A 23,999-nucleotide genomic window follows, 5' to 3' on the forward strand; every position below is an offset into this window, starting at 1 on the left:
AATGTAGATTGTAAATTGCTGTGATTTCTACAGGGGGTCATTATCAGAATACTGCAGGTTTTATATTTATAAGACTTCAGAATACACAGGAAATAAAACGGGACCATAAAAAGTGATTAAGATGAGAAAATATGATTTCTTTTATGAATGCATCCACACAGTCATGATAAGCTGCACGACAGGGCTGACAATGTTATTAAAAACTGGAATTTAAAGAAAATGGTTGATCTAGAGCTACAAAGTTTTTTTCATTATTTAAGATGACTGTTCTTGTTCTGTTTCAAAAGATCAATTTTTTTTCTTCTAATACTATTTTATGATACTTTATCCAGACAGAATGGACCGTTTAAAAATCTAGTGTGAAATCCTATATTATAAAAAAAAAAAACACGTTGTTAAAACTTTGAGAAAATATATATAGTTTTATAGATTTATAGATTAATTTGCGTCATCAGCTTAACTGGGTGGCACTGTGAACATGGCAAAACAAACAAACAAAAAAACACTGCTCACAAAAAAAAATGTTGTTCTAGATAAGTAAAACTAATCTACAAATGTAAATATGAAAATAAAAATAATTAATGGTTTTCCTCATTTTACATTTAGATTTTGATGGAGGATTAAGCTGGCTGGAGCAATTTGTTTTCAAACTGAAATAATTAAACAAAAATGCTCATTTAGAAGACCATCCAATGAAAAGTGCTAAAAACGATATAAAAAAATATTCAAATCCTGATATCTTATAAGCTCTGTAAGTCATCCCTTAATGTGTAACACTATGGCTCTTATTATGCAGTCTATGTGCAATACTAATAATAATATTAAAATTCAGAGGTGTAATAATTTAACTGTTTTATACAGGATTTGTACAGTATATGTATTATCACATGGTCATTTTATTTTATTGTATTTATAAGAACTGAAATGTGTCCAGATATAATAATTAGAGTGTAAAAAGAACTGAATAAAATACAGTACAAAAAGTGCTTTATAATGCGGGTTAACATTCCTCTATATTAGTAATAATGTTTTCATTCTAGACAAGTAAAACTACTCTACAAATGTATTGTTAAACAGTGTTTATATGAAATTAGAACAACAACACCCTGAACACAAAAGGCATGTTATATTGATATTGACCCCAGAGTTGACCCGTCTTCTGCTGCTACCCAGTACAGAACAAAAGGCCATTCAGAAAGTTCTCCTTACAGCACTTCTTGTTCTGCCTGCTCCACTCTGGTAGATGATAAACGAAGGTGACCATGATGTTCTTTCAGTTATAGAAGGGGACAGACAGCAGGATGAAGGTATGTATGCCTTATATTATGGTTAGAAACCAGAGGAAACTGGGAGGCAGAGCTAGAATATATCCTCCTCATGCCAAAGCAGGAACTTCCAGAATGAAAAATTCACAGCCTCAACCCCCAATGAGCACGTCTCTCATCATAACTGTCAACCTGGCTTCTCTGAGGGTTGTCAGACCTTCAGGCACGGCTGGCATACATGCCACTTTCTTTTTATAGCAGGTTTAGGAAAAGTTAAGCTCCTCTCTCCGTCCTTAAAGAACCCCAGTCTGCAGAGTTAGCAGAGATTGCGACGCTCTTACCGTCATGGCCAGCAGCTTGCCGTAGGTAAGGTGTGCTGGAATATGGTCTGGTTTGGCTCGGAGAGACTCCCTGTACCAGTGCGCCGCCTCCGACAGCTTGTTCAGCCTCATGTAGGCCTCTCCTGTGAGGGGCGGAGACAGAGGTCAGGTCAGCAGGTTAGAGGTTATGGAAGCACACATCCCCCCCTTTTGTTTTATTGAGAGATCCTATGACCGGAGGAGGTAGTCATCCGAAAGTGACCCCCAACAAGTCAGGATGAAGGCGAAATGTGATCCTGAAGCATTCCACCCACTTAACGTGAGAAGCCTTCTGAGTAAAATCAGAATTGTAGTGTAGTGTAGTCTGATTACAGGCTAGTCCTCACATTCCTTCACTTACCATCACTTAACATTAAAAGTTAAGCACCATCTGTTTTTATGTTTGTTGTAATTTATATGCTAGAACTAAATACTCTGCACTTGAGTTATTTTAAGTAACTGTTTATTGTACATTATTTATTTTATTACATTATTGTCTTGGTAAGTTTTGTCTTGGTAAGAATTCCTACTGTTGGTTTGAAATGTATTCTAAATACAAATAGCAGCCATGTATATTCTTAAAATTAGTTACTATTTTTTACCATATTGCCAAGAATACAATTAGCTCAAAAATACCAAGAAATATAATGATCTTCTTTTAGGGTTATATCGCCCACCCCTAATACTGACCACGTTAGCATCTTTTTTTTTTTAAATGGGACATATTATACCGCTTTTTACGCAAGTTAGAATAGGGCTATGGGCTATATAAAAAAAAAAACATGTGCATGAAGTTCTTTGCACAAAATCCCTTATATAAAATTATCTCATCATCTCTATTTTTGCCAGTTTCAGTCACTTTCAGAATGAGCCGTTTAAGGGCTCTGTCACTTTTATCCAAATAAGCTGAGCACTTACTACACATTAGTGTAAGCTTGTGCTAAATGGGAAAAAAACAAACAAACAAACAAAACATGAATAAGCTTGTTCATGCTTAATGGCGATAGAAACACAACACTTACAAAACAGTATTTACAGATTCCTCCTTCAGACGAAGTCTGCTGGCTAATCCTGCCCTGTACTGTCTGAGGTTCTCAAACCAAAATGACAGAAAGGGCAAACCGAAATGATAGGGCTTCACTATGCTTTCAAAAGGGCCTCAATTATTCATGGAATGGATTCCACAATAAGTTAGATGCAATACTTCTTGGTTCTTGAATCTGGTTCTTGTTGACAAGATTGTTTCATGATTACCTAACTTTACCTGTCCAGGTTTGATAACCTTTCATTACTGCAGCCTCAGCTTTCTGTTCTTGGCTGAAAAATGTGAAACACGACATTTTGCATAAGCTGCAGTTCTGCTCAGCACACAATTATACAGAGTGGTTATCAGAGTTACTGTAGCCTTTCTATCAGCTCTAACTAGTGTGACTGTTTTTTGTGTCTGCTCTAGTCAACAAAAATGTTTTGTTCACAGAATCACACCTTACTGCTGCTTTATTACTAAATTCTGAGTAACTCTAGATATTGTTGAGCTGTGAATCTCAGGAAACCAGTGCTTTATTTCTAGAAATACCTAAACCAGCCCATCTGACACAAATGTTCATCTGACACTCAAAATCACTGATCACATTTCTTCCTGTATGACTGTAAGTAATAAAATTCTGCACTATGACTAGCTGATCAGAAGATGGCATAAGAAAGTACCTAATTACATAATTTTCAAGTGTATTTTAGTACTTTACAAGCAAACTGACAAGTATTTAAATAGTTAAGTTCTATTTAGATGCACCCAGCAATAGCTGATTTTGGTAAACTCACACATATAACACAAAGAAAAAAAAGAAATCACCACATTGACCACACCTACAGCCATCTCCTTTACCTGACTTCATGAACAAAGAGAAAGTGAAGAGGAAGAGAAACACAGAGAGGAATGAAAAGAAGAAGAATTAAGTCGAGAGGTGATTTCCACTCCAGGTTGCTTTACACTGACCTTGTGTAACGGTCCCCTACGGGTCTGGAATAGAAGCAGGTCTGGCCCAGGGCTAACCCTGCTCTTACAAAACCAGGCTTAAAGGCTTCTCTTTATGACACGACGGAAAACACACTCTGATCCTTCAGATATCATCTGACACCAGCCTCAAAGCTGGCCTAGCACCTGCAATAATAATACACTCCTCTCACTTTCAGGATTATTGCGGGGAACTCAATGGCACTGCTACTAAACCGGGACAGCACGGCCAAAACAATGTTTTTAATGTAATTACTGCAGAAATAATAAAAAGATAGTATATGTGACTAAGCTAAGGTTTCTGCTAACCTTGTACCCTGGATCACAAGCCAATCCGCACCCTGTGTCCCTCTGAGCACTACACCAACATGTAATTCAGACAAAAGTTAAAATAACTGAGGGATTATAGCCAATTATTGAAATAATAAAGATAAGAAACAGGAGATGCTACAGATGGTTTGAGAATTACGTCTCAACCCCTCATGGTTCTGACGTAATAGGACATTTCATTCAATTAAAATGAATTAATTTGCTCTGCATTACCCATAGGTTAAGACTGTACGTGTCTGCATGAACCACTTGACATTAACAGCTGCTTCTGATCATGATTATGCTTATGATTTTTAGATTGAACAATGGTTGCTCATTTTTTTTATCTGAAGTAAAAAAAAAACAAAAAAAAACATTTTTTACAGTGTAACATGTTACGAAATTATTTATACACACATTTACAGTAATGACTGAAATTTGCTGCAAGGATGAATAAAAGTGTATGCAGCTTGTTTGGTCTACAACACCAAATATTCACTGTATCTTCTACACAAAAATCGTATTTTTACACAGCCACTCTTGTCTAGTTTTACACTTTGGGACACAATTTAAATCCTGTAGTTGTTCCAAATTTGTATCAAGACTTCATTATAAATTAACCAATAGAAATGCTCCAAATTAACTGCGTAAAAAGACATGCCTAATGCTACAGATGTTACAGGTTTGAGGATTACATCCCAACCCTCATGGATTTAACACAATAGAACATTTCATTTTATTAAAATTGACTAATTTGCTCTGCATTACCCATGAGGGAGAACCTTCCTCCTTAAGGAGACTGTAACTTTTACTTTCGTAAAATACTCATTTTAGACATGAGATATACGATTTATGATATTCATTTATGTCTATAAAATAGCCTCATCAACAATAAAACAAGACTTTTAATAACATACTGAACTTTAAACAATGACCCTGAAATTTGGAATTTATGGTTGATCACTTATTTCAGCCTTTCACCTGCTGTTCCAGATTGAGTATTACAATTGAGGTTAACCCTTTACTTAAATGTTCTATTGTTGGTGTATTGCATCTGCTCAACTAACATTAAACTTAATGTTCATTAATTGCAACTGAATTCTTAATTAAATGTAAACGATTCCCTAACAGTATCTCCTTATCTTAACGTTAACCTTTAAGAGTTTATGGTTTAAGGTTAGATATAAGTTTTAGGTTAAAGTTAGGGTCAGGTTTTATGGCTAATTTAAGGTTGGCATAGGGGGCTCCGAGTGGTCCAGCAGTCTAAAGTGCTGCCACTATGATCAGGAGATCACCTGAAAGGTTTCTTTTACATTTAGTAAAGAGTTCAGTTGCATTTAATAGATATGGATTTTAATGTTTGTTAAATGTTATTATAGTTGAGTATCTATGAGGCATCCATAATAGAATAGATGGATAACTGTACGTAAATACTGGACCTTCCTCCTCAGGAGGCGGTATCTACTTTTGTAAAATACTCTTTTTAGAGATATGAGATTTATGCTATTCCTTAATGTTTCATAAGAGCCTCATTAACATAAAAACAAGACTTTTAATAACATACTGAACTTTAAAAATCAGCAATAAAAGTAAGATATCACTATTTTTTTGTATGGTTGCTATAGCAAATATAGCTATAGTGTTTCTGTTAATATAATTAACTATCCACAGTCATGTAAGTGTGCCGTAGGTGTCTATAGTGCAGCAGTTAGTAGCATAAAAGTTATAAACTTGAGCTCGGTTCTCCCACTTACAGCAGGAGAATTATAACCAAGATTCAATTAAATTTGACACAAATGCTATAGTGCTGAAAGGCATGTGTTCACTTACAGTCAGTGCTTATTCTCCTGCTGATATTTTAAAACCAGATTAACACTGAAATTCCATCCAGCACCACTTGTCTAGACCCTTAAGGATAATGCAATCAGGGAGTGGGTTGGAGAAGAGCGATAAGGGGAGTGAAAAACATCAATATTTACTGTAAGACGTACTTATCAAGTAAAGTAAGAGGAGCTTCATATTCTGCAGCGCATCTGACGTTTTCAAATAAACAGAAAGGACTGATGTCTAAACACTGCACAGAGGAGTGCGCAGATGTGCGGCGGAGAACATAAAGTCCTGATAAGCAGATTGGTCAACATTTTGGCATAATCTCAGCGGCGTGTAATCTATCAAGTTATATTTGGCTGGGAGAGCGTTTTTTTTCTGGGCTTTTCTGGAGATCTGCCAGAGAGAGTTAAGAGGAGCTTGAGGAGGAGAGAGTAATCACAGAGTAAAGCATGCACATGGAGCACAGTGAGAGGGGGAGACTGAAAAAAGAGACTTTAAATGGATTTTAAACAAGATTCTGGAGCACTGCTGTAAAAATTTGATTGTATTTAGTGACAAGAGCATTTGTAAGGTCATGATTGTGAGAGATCATCACCTCAACTCATCGTCAACTCCCAAAAATATAATCTAAAATGACTGGATAGGGAATCCATATCTAAATGACAGAATAATGAAAGGTAAAGGCATGTAAATAATTATTATTTAATCTGAATCCATAAATATAAAACATGCATAATGTATACATACTTTCGATAACACTTTCTTAGACTCTATAACTACATTCATAATATATTATAATGCATTCATAAGGCATTATAAACATGGCTATAAATATATATAAAAATGCATAACCCACTATAGCCATGTTTATTAAGCATTATGACTTGTGATTATATTACATTATAAGCTATGCTTATGATATACATGTTAAAATAGTGTATATCTATCAATAATAATCCAGTCCTGCAATGAAAAAGTATGTCACTTTACTTAGAGCGCACAAAGACCTGTTATAATACATTATAATTGATTATAACTAATATTATATTCAAGACAAGTATAATTCATGAGTGGTAACTGAGGGTGTGTTTATGAGTTGGAAGCTGTTTTAGTCATGATACAAGTCTACAAACAGGGACTGAGTTTCTTGGTATTGACGTATAACATGTTATAAACACAGCTATTAATGCATTATAATCACGGTTCACGATGCAAAATAAACATGGCTATGATGAATTATAGAGTTTTATAAATATGTATAGCCATGTTTATAATGCCTTATGAATGCATTACAATGTGTTATGAATATGTTTATAGAGTCTTATAGAGATGACATTCATAGAAAGTGTTACTTTAAAAAGAAAGTATACTTTCAAACTTGCAGGTTAGAAGCAACTCTTTAGTGTTTGCTCAGAACAAGCTAAATATGAAATGCTATAGACTAGCCATACATGGACAAATGTGACGAGACACTTGCTCATTCATTGTTTCTTCTGAATCCAATGGTATTAATAAAAGAGTAATTGTCTCTACATTCCAGAGGTGGGGTTTAAACAAGATTTTGGGGCATCACTGTGAGAATTTGATTGTATTTAGTAACAAGAGCATTGGTTTCCTCAAAATAAGCTAAATATGAAATGAAAATATTATGAAAGCTGCATTCAGGTACACGTTTATCTGCTTTAGAGAGTCCTATTCTATTGGCAATATTTCTACTTTTATTTTTATAGGGTGAAGTTGTCTGTGTCAGCATTAAATATATTAAATGCTGAATGTATTCATTAGAAGTGAATGTGCATTTCATATTTTGCAAAAATATATAAGTGTACAAAAACTGAACTTGAAGAAAACTTGAGCTAAAACTGTCTGGAATTAAAATGCAGGACCTGCTCTACAGTCCAGGTCTGACGAGTCAATAATATAGATCCAGGAAAGTTCTTGGAAATGGCTCTGTAAGGAAAACTTCACACAAAGTAACGATTTTATCACACGCAGGCCTGAGGGCTAAAATGCCAACTACAAAACAACAGTGTGCCGCACCCGACACAACATCCATCCCTGTCAGAGCAGCAGAAGCAGCTACTCACCCATCATGTTGTACAAACTCTGAGGAGCAAACTGCCTGGGCATCTTCTGGATAGCTTCTTTATACACAGACAGTGCCTCCTGCGATAAGAACGACAAACAATGCACTGTGAACAGAGAACACATCACACACTCTATCTACAAGATCTTATCACATATAGCACACTGTCTCTACTGAGAAGATATAGAGTATTGACTATTCAGTCATCAGGAGGCTTTCCGGTAATTATATGTATATATATATATATATATATATATATATATATATATATATATATATATATATATATATATTTTTTTTTTTTTTTTTTTTTTTCATTTCATTTTCATTGTAAATGTAATATTGAAGACTATATTAAAGCTATACAGGAACATATGCAGAGTTATTTTGAAAAAAAAAAAAGTATAAAAAAAAACCCTTTAAATTCTTCTAAGTACAACAGTTAGCTTTGAGGACAGATCTGCACACTCTTTGTATTTTAATCTCAGTGTCTTCATGAGGTAGAGGCACCTGGAATAGTTTTCTCAGCGTCTTGAAGGAGTTCCTGGAGGTGCTGCTTTTCCTTCAAGCTGTGAAGCTTCAGCTCATCCCAAATCTACATAATTTCATATGTGTACCAATAAATCAATAAAGAAATGAAGAAAACCAATGGATGATAATGTGTGTCCAAACTTTTCACTGGTACAGTACAAAGAGATACTTTTGTGCCACAGATGTTTGACAGAAGTTTGTTTCTGTCAGAGGGTGCATCGATCTGTCTTCTGATTCTGATACGATACATAAAGTTTATGTATTGATCGATACTCAATACTAATCTAATTATTGGATCATTGGAAACCATTTACCACATAAGCCACAATGATAACAACTGGGCTCAGCCATAATAAAGATGGCCTAGGCTGGTTTGGAGCAGGTTAGTCACAATGTGAACAGCCAGGCTCCACTGATTTGTAGCCACAATGTTAACAGACAAAGCAGACAACAATGGCAGGTTTGGAGTGGGTTAGTCATGATGCTAACTGTTTTGTGAGCTGGATTACTTGCTGACTGTTGTGGAAGTGTGCTTGGGGCCATTTACTTTGATATGTGTGTTCTATGAGGTGGAACAGCTAGTTATGAGTGTTTAATAGAGTGGACATTAAGTGGACAAGTGTTTAAAAACTCCAGCAGCACTGCTGAGAGATCCACTTGTACCAGCACAACACACTGTAATAAATTACCACCATGCCAGTGTTACTGTAATGCTGAGAACAACCCACCACCCAAATAATGCCTGTTCTGTGGGAGTCCTGACCATAGAAGAACAGGGTGAAAGGAGGATAATAATAAAGTATGCAGAGAAACAGTAGGACTGTACTCTGTTCTTATGGGCAATATCAGTATTTTTTTTCTGTTCCTATGTGTAATACCTGGGATATGAGCAATCTGTTTTTTTCTTAAAAATTGTAGGTTTTATTTCATTTTCCATTTTCAGTATTATTTATTTTCTATTTCTATTTTATCGCCTATAAATGTAGAGATTTCTGTTTACTTTGTTCTGATAACAGATGTGTATTTACTCTTTTTGAGCTGTCTATGCATCTTTTTATTTATACTCTTTGTACTTTTTCTCCTATTGTATATTGCCGCTGTCCAATGAAAAACACTTATTTCCAAAACATCAACTTTATAGGAGAGAGAGAAAAAACCTTGTAAACTTTCAATGGAAGTCAATGTAAAAAGAGTTTATTTCAGGTCATTTTGAAGAGTTTCTATTGGTCCGTTCATCAATAAATTTTGGCACAGTGTAAGGGACAGTTCGTCTGTTCAAATTATGTAGTAAACTAAAAATCGACAAAAATGGAGATAAAGTGTTTTTCATTGGACAGCGGTGATATGCTGCTGTAACAATGAAAATTTCCCCTGAGTGGGATCATAAAAGGTTATCTTACATACGCTCAGTATAGCTAATAAGATGGGCAGTGAGTGTAGAAACAAGAAGGTGGTGATAATATTCTCACTGGACTGTGCAGGTCAAGAAAGTTTTGTTCCTCAGAAGGTTCAGGAACATCAGTAGAAGTGCACCTGCTGTAATAATGACCTGAACCTCATCTCACCTCCTGATGGCCCTGTTCATGTAGCAGCTTGCCCAGATTGTAGAGGCAGCTGGTGACGGAGCTCTTGTGTGCATGAGGATCCTTCAGGTTCTCGTCTGGGATGTCTGCACAGGTGAGGAAGGTGCGCTTTGCCTCGTCCAGGCGGCCCTGGTTCATCAGGATTATACCTGTGTTCAAGTAGGCAGCTGGGAGGAGAGCAGGACAGAGAGAGAGAGCGAGAGAGAGAGGCAGAGCAGAGAGAATGAAAGTGTGAAAGTACATTAGCATACAGGGATAGGGTAATTAGTCCCTTCGGGGCTCGAGAAAAGTCCCCTGCTGATTGCTGCAGATGAATTGGCAGACTGGTCTGTGGGGCGCCAATACATATTCACCACTCAAGGGGCTGGAGTCAAATGTGAGGCTGAGGAGAAGTATCGACTCCATCGGCAGGATAGTGTCTGACGCACACTGCACCCCTGATCTGATCTGCTGGATCTAAAAGGCCTTCTTCAGCAGTGCAATCAGATACAGTATAAACTGAGTGTTCCTCAAGGCTACTCATCAATTCTGAGCTCTATTTATTTCAGAATGTGCAGAATGGGACTAGTGCCCTCGTAGCCGGAGGATTTGAATCAAGATGGGTTTCAGTGAAATTTGTTTTTAAAAAGATAGCTATTGTATAGAGTCTCTTTTTATAAAGTAGTATAAAGTAGGTATATATTTTGAGAGTTTTTTATATATAATATTATATATATATATATATATATATCTGCTAAACACTATTGGGCAATTTTCCAGACAGAACTACACAGCATTTTGAATGGAGATTTCACATTAAAATCACACAGATGTGCAAATACATACACATACAAATTATACAGTAAAATACTGTCATTTGGCATTTTTATATCAGTATTTCCTTTTATAAAGCAGATATCACACAAAAAAAACACTGTTACTTTATGGTAGAGGTATAAGAAAAAATTGCATAATATTGTGATCATATTTTGTTTTGCAATATTGTATTGATTTTCTAAAACATTATCATAATTTTTTATTATTAGTTCAACATGTAAAGATTGTTGTCAGGTTCATTTGTTCATTTGGTTCATTTTGTGCTGTGTTAAAACCCTGCCCTCTAGATATCTGGAAGTTAAAAAGTTCTTTCTTTTTTAAATTTAGATTTTATTTATTCATTATTTTGGCTTGATAGCATGGATATACACTATGCAGGAGTTTCAGAGGCAAGGATCAAGCCTAGTCTTGGACTCTTGAACTACGCAGCATTTGGCTTTTTGTTAGCATTGGAGATTTTCCATTGAAAGGAAATCTAGTCTATGAGGAGGATTAATCCCTGTCTGGGAAACTGACTGCAAATGTTCAAATGTTTCTGAACACTAATTTTAATTAAATAAATTAATTTAATCCCACTCTTTGTTGATTTAACTACTGTAAGTTGCACCTTTGCTGACACAGATGTGCAAATGCCTCTGTGTAAGGACACACTGCCAATAGAATAGGGCTCTTTTAATACCCTTGATTTCAGAACAAACAATGAATTAGCAGATGTCCAGATACTTCACAATGCAACCGAGTCCTGCCCATTCACAAGTTACATAAGAATGAGGTATGTTTTGAACAAAGCACAAAGCAGGCAGGACTTTTAAAACAGAAGACATTATTCACGTATGCAGATCATGACCCCAGTTTTAAAGGCACAAAAAAAAAAAAAAAAAAGTCCTGCTGGAAAATGAAATCCGCATCTCCATAAAAGTTATGAGCAGAGGGAAGCATGAAGTGCTGTAAGATTTTCTGGGAAAACACTGCACTGATTTTAGACTTGATATAGTTGATATAGCACAGTGGATATCAACACCAGCAGAAACCATCACTGATCATCAGTAAATTTTGTAATATTTCATTTGTAAATCAAGGTAACAGAGTCTGGAGGAAGAGTGGAGAGACACACAGTCTAGAGTGAAGTTGAGGTCTAGAGTGAAGTTTCTACAATCAGTGATGGTTTAGAGAGACATTTCATCTGCTGCTGTTGATCCACTATTAACTTTTATATAGATGTGGATTTTTTTTCTAAATCTATTTTAATTTAAAGTAGTCTTATCATAAGCCACAACACCCACACTCACAATTCACAGCTTCCTCCTACTGCAGTAAAAAGTGATGGAGTTCATCTGTGAGAATTCTAAAACTGGCAGAAAACAGTACAGCAGGGCTTTGTTTTAACACAGCGTCGCATGACAGTGATAGAAGCACAGCATGCCAGACCAGTCAAAGTCTTTCTGACCTGGATTCAACTGGAATGAAACCTAATTTGTTTAAGTGTTGACATTGTGGGATTTGAGAGAGTATCCAGAAATCCAGGCAAGAGTCATTTATTCAGTAATGCTGGAGCCATGCCACACACACAAACACACACACACACACACACACACACACACACACACACACACACACACACACACATACACATACACATACACACACACACACACACACACACACACACACAAACACACACACACACACACACACACACACACACACACACACACACACACACACACACATCGACACACACACACAAACATGCAGCTTATACACAACAAGCCCAAACACACGCACGCACACGGCTGAATCTGCAGTTGCCTGGACACGGTCACGACTATGAGAGCTTGAAATTGTCAATAAAAAGAGACAGTGCACTTACAAGCCAGAGTTGGCCTACTCCCAATGGCCAGCTTATAGTACTGCAGAGCTTCAGAGAACTTGCTGTTCTCCTGCAGTAGCAGACCCCTGAGAATCACAAAAACAACAAATAACAGAGTGAAAAAGGCGACAGAGCTCAGGGCTAATAATCATCATCATCAAGCTGGCAGCATCTGCATCCACTGCATGTTTCTCCATTGATGCAAACAAGGCTTTTGCTGGTGTTGACAGATGTAGCGAGCCTGACTCTGTCGGCACTGAGCCAGAGAACCTACGTGCCCAGTTCACATGCTAATTAATAACCTGCTGTTTATAGATTATTGCTGATTAGTAATAACCAAAGCTGTTTATTGCGTTTGTTGAGTCCTCCATAAATATACAGATGCCTAGGGCGGGCCATATGGTGCCAATACATCACTACAGTGTTCAGTTTTTAATTACGATAGTTTGGCATGCAGACAAAACGCAACAGTAGTGGCAGATGAAAAAAAAATAAAAAATGATCCCAAAATTAACTGTAGAGTTGGGACAAAATAAAAAATAATTACATCGTTAAAAAGTTACTTTATTTCAGTAATTCATTTCAAAATGTGAATCTCATATATTATATAGAGGTATTACACACACAGTGATCTATTAAAAGTGTTAATTTTATTGTTAATGATTATTATGGCTTACTGCCAATGAAAACCCAAAAATCAGTGTCTCAGAAAATATTAGAATATTATATATGACCTATTGGTACTTTTGGCAGTGTGGCAGGGTGCCAAGTCCTGCTGGAAAATGAAATCTGCAGCTCAGCAGAAGAAAGCATTAAGGGCTGTAAGATTTTCCGGGAAAACTCTGCACTGACTTTGGACTTGATATACTGTAACACAGTGGATCAACACCAGCAGATGACATGTGTCTCCAAACCATCTCTGACCATCAGTAAATTTTACATTTTAATTGTAAATCAAGGGAGCAGAGTCTGGAGGAAGTGGGAGAGACACACAGTTCAAGCTGCTTGAGGACTAGTGTGAAGTTTCCACCAATCAGTGATGGTTTGGATAGACATGTTATCTGCTGCTGTTTGATATTTTATCCTCTGCAGAAACACAGATCACAAAGTATCGTAGAGAATTTTATCATCATATACAGCACTGTGCAAAAGTTTTAGGCACCAAAGCAAATTACACTAATCCATTTATCTCAGCAATATGAGTGTTTTTACCTGAAAAAAACATCACATATCATTTAAACAGATGCAAATAAACATACATACAATAAAACGTAACAAGGAATTTTTATTTTTAACTAAGTATGTTATATCCTGTGAGCCAAGCTGTAGGATAAAGTGTAGAAACACCAGATTTCTCCTGGATGCTCCTCAGCCTGCATGTGTATATGTTCAGTTCCGTCAACAGCTCACCTGAGTGACCACATTTACCAGGTGTTAATATATGAGGAGAACTAGAAATAACTCTATTAAACTCAGATGAGGAGGAGAGATTAGGAGAAGTTTTAAGGAAAACAGTGATGTTAAAGCTCTGCTTTTTGTAAAATTGCTGTTTGTATTTATTGTAATGCTTTAGTGTTTTACTGAGCTAATAAACACTTACTGCACAGATAAGAAACTTTTTCTTTAATGAAATTTACACAGGTGCCTAAAACATTTGCACAATACTGTATATCGAGAATCACAGAATTAAAATATCATGATATCATCATCATTATTATGGGCAATGTATCGTGATATCATATTGTAAGATGCTCTGTGATTCCCACCCCTAATAAATTCAACATCCGTCTCTGTGTCCCTGATCTCACGAATTCCAAGGTGCTTTCAAACAAGTGTCACTACATCCCGCGCGTCAGCAGCGAATGCGTTATGAATTCCAGATATCAGAGCTCTGACCTGTGGGGTTAATGGTAAAGCTGGAGGTCCTGCAGGAGACAGTGGAGTGATTAACGAGGGTACAGTTAGAGTGGGGGAGGGGGTGGGGGGCTCTGAGGAATACAGTGATGGCTCGGCCTCAGAGGGACTGACCATCAGCATCTGCTTCAGAAGACATGCTGCATATACTCACAGATTATACAGCATGTCAGCCATGTTCCTCCGGTAGTACAGAGCATTCCTATAGGCTCGCTCAGCTTCGTCCATCTTCCCCTGGTTCTTCAGGACATTTCCCAGATTGCCCCAGGCTTCAGAAGGAGAATGAAAGAATGAACATGTTTAACATGGTGTTTAACACAATCCCAGAATGATGCACAGAGATTATTTTACTCAATCAACAGGATACAATCACCTAATACCTCTAATACTTTAACTATATTGGATAGTTACAGCACTTTAATTTATTAGCAACAAATTTTCCCACCAAATATGCATGGAAAAAAAAAACATGCTCAGTGTTGAGCTAAATAAACGAAAATACCTAATAAAGTATACAAAAAAAAATAAATAAAAATAATTCAATGTGTGCTAGGGCTGCTATGATTCATTTTCGCTGCTAAATATTAATTCCCTATTAGAATTACATTCAAATTTAGATTTGAACATTCAAATTGAAACCTCTAATGACATACTTATATTACATTATTAAGTCTATGCCTAGCTAAACTTATTAAACCTAGTAAAATAATAAAACCTTTCTTTTCCCCAGCATGATGTGTATTATACTGAACTTAGCACTACTACAGTGACTATTACTTTCCTTTCCTCACTGGCTGACTCACTTTTTAAAGTTTTATAAGTGAACCGTGTTCAATAAATGCCACGTACTTCACTGATATTCAAGTCAAATTCATCATCTGAAAAAAGGCACAAAGTGACAGAAAGTGTTGAGAAAGTTAATGTGCTGCTCCGGCTCTAGTCTGTAGACAGAACTCTGAAAAGGTAAGAGCAGTTATTACTGTAATGCTGTTCTCTCAGAGATCCAAGCTCTGGAAAAAATAGAAGAGACCATTTAAAAATTACGAGTTTCTTTGATTTTACCAAATTGAAAACCTCTGGAATATAATCAAGAGGAAGATGGATGATCACAAGCCATCAAACCAAGCTGAACTGCTTGAATTTTTGCACCAGGAGTGGCATAAAGTTATCCAAAAGCAGTGTGTAAGACTGGTGGAGGAGAACATGCCAAGATACATGAAAACTGTGATTAAAAAACCAGGATTATTCCACCAAATATTGATTTCTGAACTATGAATATGAACTTGTTTTCTATGCATTATTTGATGTCTGAAAGCTCTGCATCTTTTTTGTTATTTAAGACATTTCTCATATTATGCAAATAAATGCTCTAAATGACAATATATATATATATATATATATATATATATATATATATATATATATATATATATTTTTTTTTTTTTTTTTTTTATTTGGGAGAAATGTCTGCAGTTTTTAGTAAAAATAAAACAACAATTTTTATTTTAATCAAACATATACCTATAAATAGCAAAATCAGAGAAACTGATTCAGAAACTAAAGTGGCCTTTTAATTTCTTTTTTCCAGAGCTGTATATATGATCAATGATCGGCCGAATAATTTACGACAGTCATAAAACATAAAACTGATTTCAGGATTAAGATTTTGGTTAAGATTTTTCAGCAGCGTTGTCAGATCCACAACCCCCCTCCCCTGGCTGTGTGGGAGGGGGGTAAATACCTTTTTTTTTTTTTTCTTTCAAAAACCAAGACAAAATTACATTAAGCTTATTTAATGCATTCAATAAAAAGTGTCAAAATTAATATAAACCTGCAAAAATAACTGTATGTTGTTGCATCCTTTATTTTCATTCATGCTAACAGACTAATTATTTGATTCATTTTTGTTAGTTTTATTTAGATAACGTAAGAACCAAGCTGAAACATGTTGCACATCTGTTTTGTTCTTCAGACTGAAGAGTTGGTTCATCATTTGAAGCTGTGAAGGCTGACAGGTATGAGTAGGTGTTTATCTTTGTACAATGCGTTGCCTGCAGCTATTAACAAGAGTAAAGTATAAAAGGCGCATTTATCTGAAGATGTGCCAAACCTGACAGGTGTTTAGTATATGTTTATTCTACTACAGAACAATGGTTGCAAATCAAAACTAATAATGAGACTAAACATATGTTTTTCATTAGAGTTGAGACCCAACTCTCTTGAGACCCAAATCAGTTTTATATATATGTTAAAAAAGACAGCATACACACACACACACAACATGGATAGCAGTTATCCCTTTTCCATTTTGTAAACTGTGTAAGCTAGTTTTGTTCTAAAAGTAGATGCAATCCTGTTTATCAATTCCTGACTGGGGCGTTACTCATCCTATTAAAAATGCATGTCTTTGGTCCATAGCTAAAAGGTACTGCTTTAATGTTCTGAATATTTCATGAGCTAACAAGTTTCAGATACAAGCTAGAGTAAAAGAGAAAGACTGGAGAGTGTGTGTGTTTGTGTGTGTGTGTGTGTGTGTGTGGATATATAAGAGTGTGTGTGTGTGGATATGTATGAGTGTGACTGAATATTCCATTTATTCCACATGACTGATTAAATAATAATTAGTGGGTAAATGTGTGCAAGTTGATGGCCCTGGAACCCTTACAATCTGTCTATCAGAGAGACGAAGGATGCTGTGGCCTGATGGGAAATTTATAGTATGGCCATCACTGTGCAATTTCTGTAATTTGTATGGTTCAATTAGCTTTTAACAGGAGCTGAAAAACTCCAAAGAGCTTACTTTGTTATGGTTAACTACCAAAGTTACACATTTAAATGTTGCACCCAGGAGGTATCAACTGACAGAAAATAAAGTTTGTGAACCATGAAGAGTGACTCAGAAGTGAGTGAGTCTTTATTACAGAAACTTTGATATCATAAAGTTATGTTAATGAGGTCCTGCAACCAGTGGCCACGTCTTTTTGTGTGCTATTGCAACAGGACAATGCTCGGCCTCATACTGCTGCTGTCTCAATAGCTTGCGTTGAAGACACAGAAACTATATGTCGGTCAGATTGCCAAAATGACCCTCGAATAAAAATGTATGGGTTGCTACTGAACACTCTACAACTGAAACAACACCTCACCTCTGTTACAAAATCTGCAGGAAGTGTGTGTGAATATTCAAGCTGCATGAGATGGATTATCACAGGACACCATTAGGAACCTCTACAACTCCATGCACATACTTGTGTATGTGTAGTTCAATACATACAGCTCTGGAAAAAATTAAGAGAATACTTCAGTTTCTCTGATTTTGCCATTTATAGGTTTATGTTTGATTAAATTAAACATTGTTGTTTTATTCTATAAACTACAGACAATATTTCTACCAAATTCCAAATGAAAATATTAGCATCATTTAGAGCATTTATTTGCAGAAAATGAGAAATGGCTGAAATAACAAAAAATATGACGAGACCTCAAATAATGCAAAAAAAAACAAGTTTATATTCAGAAAGTTTTAAGAAATCAGAAATATTTGACTATTTGGTGGAATAACCCTGGTTTTTAATCACAGTTGTCATGCATCCTGGCATGTTCTCCTCCATCAGTCTTACACACTGCTTTTGGATAACTTTACGCCACTTCTGGTGCAAAAATTCAAGCAGTTTAACTTGGTTTGATGGCTTGTGATCATCTATCTTCCTCCTGATTATATTCCAGAGGTTTTCAACTTAGTAAAATCACAGAAACTAATTATTTAAGTGGTTTCCAGAGCTGTATGACCATGAGTTGCCCATATCAGTCTAAATAATGTCATAGTTTATTGTTGCTGGTAACTTTGATCCTCCATCCATCACATTTCAGGTTCATCTACCGTACAAAGCAATTGCAAATCCATGCTTCAGAAAACTGTGTCTACAACTCACCTTTAGCAGGGTTCACAGTTATCCCTGACTTGTACAGCATCTCCTCATTGTGCCAATCCTGGTTCCTCAGAACTGTTTTAACCCCAAACACAAGCACCAGAGCAGCACTACAGGCCAGCACCAGAGTCCTGCTGGACCTTCTCCTCAGCCTGACCCACAAAGCCCTCACCCCCACTGCCACCAACAGACAGAAGCCCATGCTGGGGATGTAGAGGACCCGCTCTGCCACCACAAAGCCCACATAAAAGAACAGATTAGTGGCAGGGAGGAAAGGGATTGCCAGCAGGCCTAATGAGAAAACCACTACATTCTCAGTAGTGGGCAAAGAAGTTCTGGCTACATAGTGATTTTTGGTACCATTCCCATTCGCCTGCACTGATTCTGAGTCTGGAATGGAGTGTTCATAGTCTGAGTGGTAGCTATGTCCATTGGTAGTGGACTTTCCGTTGGCGACATGATGCGCCTTCCCATTGGTCTCCTTCCCCTTGCTTCCCTTGCTTGCACGACTGCTGCAAAGACCAAACCAGGTCAGTGCCAGGAGTCCGGCGTAGAACGCAACAGTGTGGAGGTTCCTCAGATCAGTGACGCTCCTCAAGAGAGGCAGGGCGTCCATGGACCAATCGAAGCTCAGCATGTCTGGGCAGAGGAGGAGCCACACGTTCACGGCAGGAAGGTAGAAGAAGGTTAACGCCCTGGTTAGGAGACTAGGGCAGTCCGCTGCGGGGTTGTCCGAGTTGGAGAAGTTCGGTGGCTTGTTGCCCATCCAGTACAGGCGGAAACCTAGCAGGAAGACCCCCCAGGAGCCCAGGAGGAACACGCTTAGCAACAGGCGCATGTTCTTCTTCTGAAACATAGAGACAGAGAGAGAGAAAAGGAAAACAGTGAGGAAAAGCTGAAATTGACTGGTAACATGTAACAGCAGCAAACAAGACATACTTTGGGAAAGAGAAGCAAAGGAAGTTTTCTAATTGGTTTGTAATTCTAAAATAAATTCGAAATTAATCATCATATGCATTAATTAGTAAACTGTATGGCTGCACTATACTGTATATTGTTTCATCATTGCATTCGCAATGGGCACAAATGCAATCCTTGTTTCTACACCCATTATTATTCTTTTTTTCAGAGCCACTGAGCAAATACAACAGAAGCACTTAGTAGTAGTTTTATTTTATCGACTGTAGTCCTTCAGTTTCTCTGCATACCTTACAGTGTTCTCCTCCTTCCATCATACTGTTTTTAAAGGTAAACACTAGGACCATTCATTCACAATTTAACTCTGAGGTACACACACACTACGAACCCTGCTCGTATCCTTATTTCACTATGACATCATCCAGTGTATGATGATAACAAGAAGCACTCCGTTTTATTTCTGGGAACGCAGAGAGGAAAAGCAATCAGTGGCAGGAGTTTAATATTCTTGGCCACATGTAAAGACCCATGTCCTGTATCTTTTATTGGGGCTAAAATTATAAGTATAAAATGCAAGACACTGACTGCTAGTAAGCAAGTATTACTTTACACACCTGGCTCTCAGACTTTCAGAGCAAGCGCACATTAAAATCGGCTATAACCGTGCCCGTCAATCATATTACGATACAGCGCCAATATTAAACACTCTTCCTCTGCCAACATGGAAATGATTATGGGGTATTTATGGGGTGTTTGAATATTTTACACTTTGAGCAGAACAAAGGGGCTAAGCCGTATTGTTCCCTGCGGAACGGCTTCACTGATCAGCTGGCCTTGCTCACTGTTGATGTTGGAAACTCCACTGCTTCACGTGGTTTTATGACTTCCCCTCCACAATCTTACTAACTTGTACAGTGCCCTGAGAAAACAGATGCTGTAACAATTAAGCTGCTTCTCCATATATCTGCTGCAACTAATTCAATACTTAGCAGCTTCTCCAGTAATGAATGATCCAGAGACAGAAAAAAAAAGAAAAAAAAAAAACACACATGTACATTATGGCTGCACAATATATATTGTTTTAGCATTGCTGTTGCAATAGGCACAGGGGTAATAGGGCACAGGCGTCACATTGTAAGAAGAAAATGTGCACAGTTCTTATTTTTCCAAGATATTTCTACTTGAGACCAGTATCATTCACTTTACTTCATCGCAATACTATAATAATTAATATTAAATGGCATGTTGGATCATTGACTTCTGAATACTGAAAATCCCTGTGTTTTTGAATACTGCAGTATATATTGGAGAAAAGCTGTAGTATATACATTTTTTTTTTCAAACAATCTGCATTCCTAATACACATAATTTTAACACATGTTGGAATCAAACAGTGTAAAGTAACTGCACTGAATAAGGCATTGCACTGAAATGTAAGCTCATATGGAACTGACCACTCAAGCAGCATTGCAGAAAAGCGCAACACACTTGGAGGAGAACATTAATTTCGCTACTTAATTACTCTGGCTTTGGTCTTGCATTACTTTCAATTGTCAAGTTTTCTACCTGTATCTTATCTTCCTTTGCTCTAATATGATGTTTCATGCCTCAAAAAAGGACCTAATCAGTAGTTGATTAGTTCAGTGACTGAAGAACAGGAACACAGTACAACCATGCAGTTTTAGACTAGATCTTAATACAGTGGAACCTACTGTATGTATACAGTCGAGTATACATATTAGCCAGTAAGTGAACAGTCAGTTTTTTTTGACAGACAGACAGACAGACAGAAAAACACCTACTAGAGAGCCTCTAAAATGAAAGAAAAAAAAAAGGCTAAATGAAAAAAAAAAATGTGGCTTAAAACTAATATTGAACAAACCTTTATAGAGAGAAACCTAGCCAGCTAGGTTAGGCCTGTGAAGCTTAAACATTTCAGCTGGGAAACGGCCACACTAAAGGTGGTAACCATTTTGTTTTGTTTGATTTGTGTAAGAAAGAAAAGTGAAAAAATGAACTTAAACCTGCCGTTTCTTCTCTTTTCTCGTCAGTTCTGTCCCATTCTGAATGATGCTGGGAACTGAAAGTGCATTTTTTGCATTTGCAGAGAAACATTTTCAGTTGCAAAATATCCTAATATGGTGTCATGGGTGTCCGAGACTTGCTGATGCGAGGTCTTGAGGTTCAAGACAACAAAAGAATGGTGGAAACTTTGTCGTCGTTTCTAAACTGCCTAGTTTCCAATAGCAACAAGAACAAATTCTACTGGAAGAAACTCATTACATTAACAAGATTAAATGAGATTTTCCTTGTGTAACCTCAAAACAATTGCTCTGAACTGTTCTACAAAGGCATACAAAGGACAACATAAAAGAAGGCGTTCGTGATCACGGCAGCTCTGCTATTGTTAGACTTGTGGTCACAGCTGGCTGTGGCGTCGCTGGGAACCAAACTCCAGTCCCAGCAATTGGAAGCACGGTTCTCAGCCAGTTGCCCCACTTAGAAACCCAAAACACACACAGCTACCTCCAGCTGAGCCTCACACCTCCCATGTGATGAGTTTCAGTCGCTCGGCCACAGTGCGGGAGCGAGGGAGGATCTCCCCTTTTATTGGCCGGTAGCGGTGTACAGCAGGGTATTGATTTTCTCCTGTCTGTTGTCATCTGCGTTTTATCCTGTGAGAACAGGGGAAGTTCTCTCCGGGGAAATCTCCTAAAGAGGCCACTTTCTCTTCATTTAATCATACTATCTGGCCTCGCTCGGATATAGCAAACATCTCCGCCTACTAATGCTTCAAGCCCTGACAGAGATATAGCTTTGTATAATGGATGTACCAGCAGTGAAAGGGGCATATAATCTTACTGCTCTATTATTGTTGCTTTTTTTGTCTATTATCAAACAGGCCAGACATGATCTTGTCAGTTCAGCTCATGGTAAATTGTCACAAATTAATAAGAAAGTTAATAGGTTTTTGTTTGTTTAATAAACACCCAACCCACCCCAATGCCAGCATATAAAAAAAACTCTTGCACCCTGCACTTTACTTTACTCGACTTTCCCATACTTATTCCATATACATCATTCTGCACCCTGCACTTCCCACACAACTCATTCTGTACCTGCACTTTACTCATAATCACTCTTGTTACCTACTGGACTATCTCTACACTCCCACATATACACTCAGGTATCAGCACATGTAGATAGCATTGTATACTTTTATATTCAGCCATATTAACATATATCTACAGTGCAATACAATATGTCTTTAGGGTAATTATTGTGTGTTTTGTTACTGTGTTTACTGTTTAATTATTTTATTATAGTAAATATTGTTCTCAGCACCCAGGTTTTTACTCACCTGTATACTTGTACTTTGTGTACTCTCACAACAATAATATTTATTAGATGACATGTTGTCCCAGAAAAAAAAACTGTGATAAACAATTTGATTTTCATGAAAAGATTTTATGCAATAAAATAAAATAGCGCAATAATGCAAGTGCACCCTTTTGAAAAACAATATACAGTATCTCAAAAAAAAATTCTGTAAACGTGTACCACCTGTGCCATCAAATTAACTCAACATGTCTATCTAAAAATGACCAAATTATGCTCAAAGGCAATATTTTGTGTGGCCACCATTATTATATTTTTTCTAGCACATCCTTACCTCTCTGAGTAAGAATGACCCAGAGGGGCTCAACTGGTTTTTATATTTCATATGTTATATTTATTTATTACACACCTTAGGTTATCACATATGGAACAAAATAACAGGCCAACACAGTGTCCTAAAGATTCTTCTTCTCAAAAGTTCCATGATCTGAGAGGAAGTATTCGAGATAGATAAAGTGATCCAAATTAGTCATGTGCAATATGTTGATATTGTGAAAGTTCTGAAACTTTTTCATGCCTGTTTTTTTAGGTTCATTCTCATCAACCCATGTCCTTTAAGAAACAATTTAAAAAAAGGTATTACGTAATTGTTGATGCAATTATTGTACAAAGCAGATCCAGTCAAAACAAAGGAAGCACTAATGAGTCAAAACCCTAAATGTAATTTCCAGAACTTTCCCTTTGCAAACACAGATCTTTCATTAGTTTTAATCCCCAGTACAGCACAGTCATTTATAGCAGCAAGTAGCCACGAGTACAAAGCAGTTTCCACACGTGTGAGGCAAATCAATCCATCACCACAGTGCAGCTCAATATCAACTAAACTAACCCGAGTCTGTCCGTTCCGGGGACATCTGTTTAAGTCTATTACGCAGAAACAGGAAGCAAGTGAAGAGTCTTATTCACAACATGCTGACATCAATTACAGAAATGACAGCTCTGAAAAACATGCAGCGGTTTTAAGGCCAGAGTAAGTCAGCTCTGAATAACCCAGCTTACTGTCCTGCTCCAGGAATGTAAACTGTAGGAGGACAGAGATCAGAGATCAGGGATGAGCGTGTTTTGATCTTGTCCCTGAGTCTGGCTTCAGGTGGACTGCGCAGGCCCCGGAGGACTACAGTACGGGCCTGAAGGGAAGAGGACGTAAAGGGCTCGTCCCACTGGGGTATTTAAGCT

At 37.1% G+C, this 23,999-nt stretch overlaps 1 protein-coding gene across 1 annotated transcript in view; it reads right to left on the minus strand.

The window, feature by feature from the left end:
- tmtc2b (transmembrane O-mannosyltransferase targeting cadherins 2b) overlaps nucleotides 1-23,999 on the minus strand; it is a 184,260-nt gene that overhangs the window by 31,610 nt on the left and 128,651 nt on the right. The window contains exons 3-8 of the mRNA XM_022679614.2: nucleotides 18,510-19,353; nucleotides 14,732-14,846; nucleotides 12,664-12,749; nucleotides 9,960-10,144; nucleotides 7,865-7,943; nucleotides 1,607-1,728 (exon numbers count right to left, since the gene is read on the minus strand). Of these exons, the coding sequence (XP_022535335.2) occupies nucleotides 1,607-1,728; nucleotides 7,865-7,943; nucleotides 9,960-10,144; nucleotides 12,664-12,749; nucleotides 14,732-14,846; nucleotides 18,510-19,353 (1,431 nt within the window). The remainder of the gene's footprint in view (nucleotides 1-1,606; nucleotides 1,729-7,864; nucleotides 7,944-9,959; nucleotides 10,145-12,663; nucleotides 12,750-14,731; nucleotides 14,847-18,509; nucleotides 19,354-23,999) is intronic.

This window comes from Astyanax mexicanus, chromosome 9, assembly GCF_023375975.1.
Source record: "Astyanax mexicanus isolate ESR-SI-001 chromosome 9, AstMex3_surface, whole genome shotgun sequence".
Classification (NCBI taxonomy): domain Eukaryota; kingdom Metazoa; phylum Chordata; class Actinopteri; order Characiformes; family Acestrorhamphidae; genus Astyanax; species Astyanax mexicanus.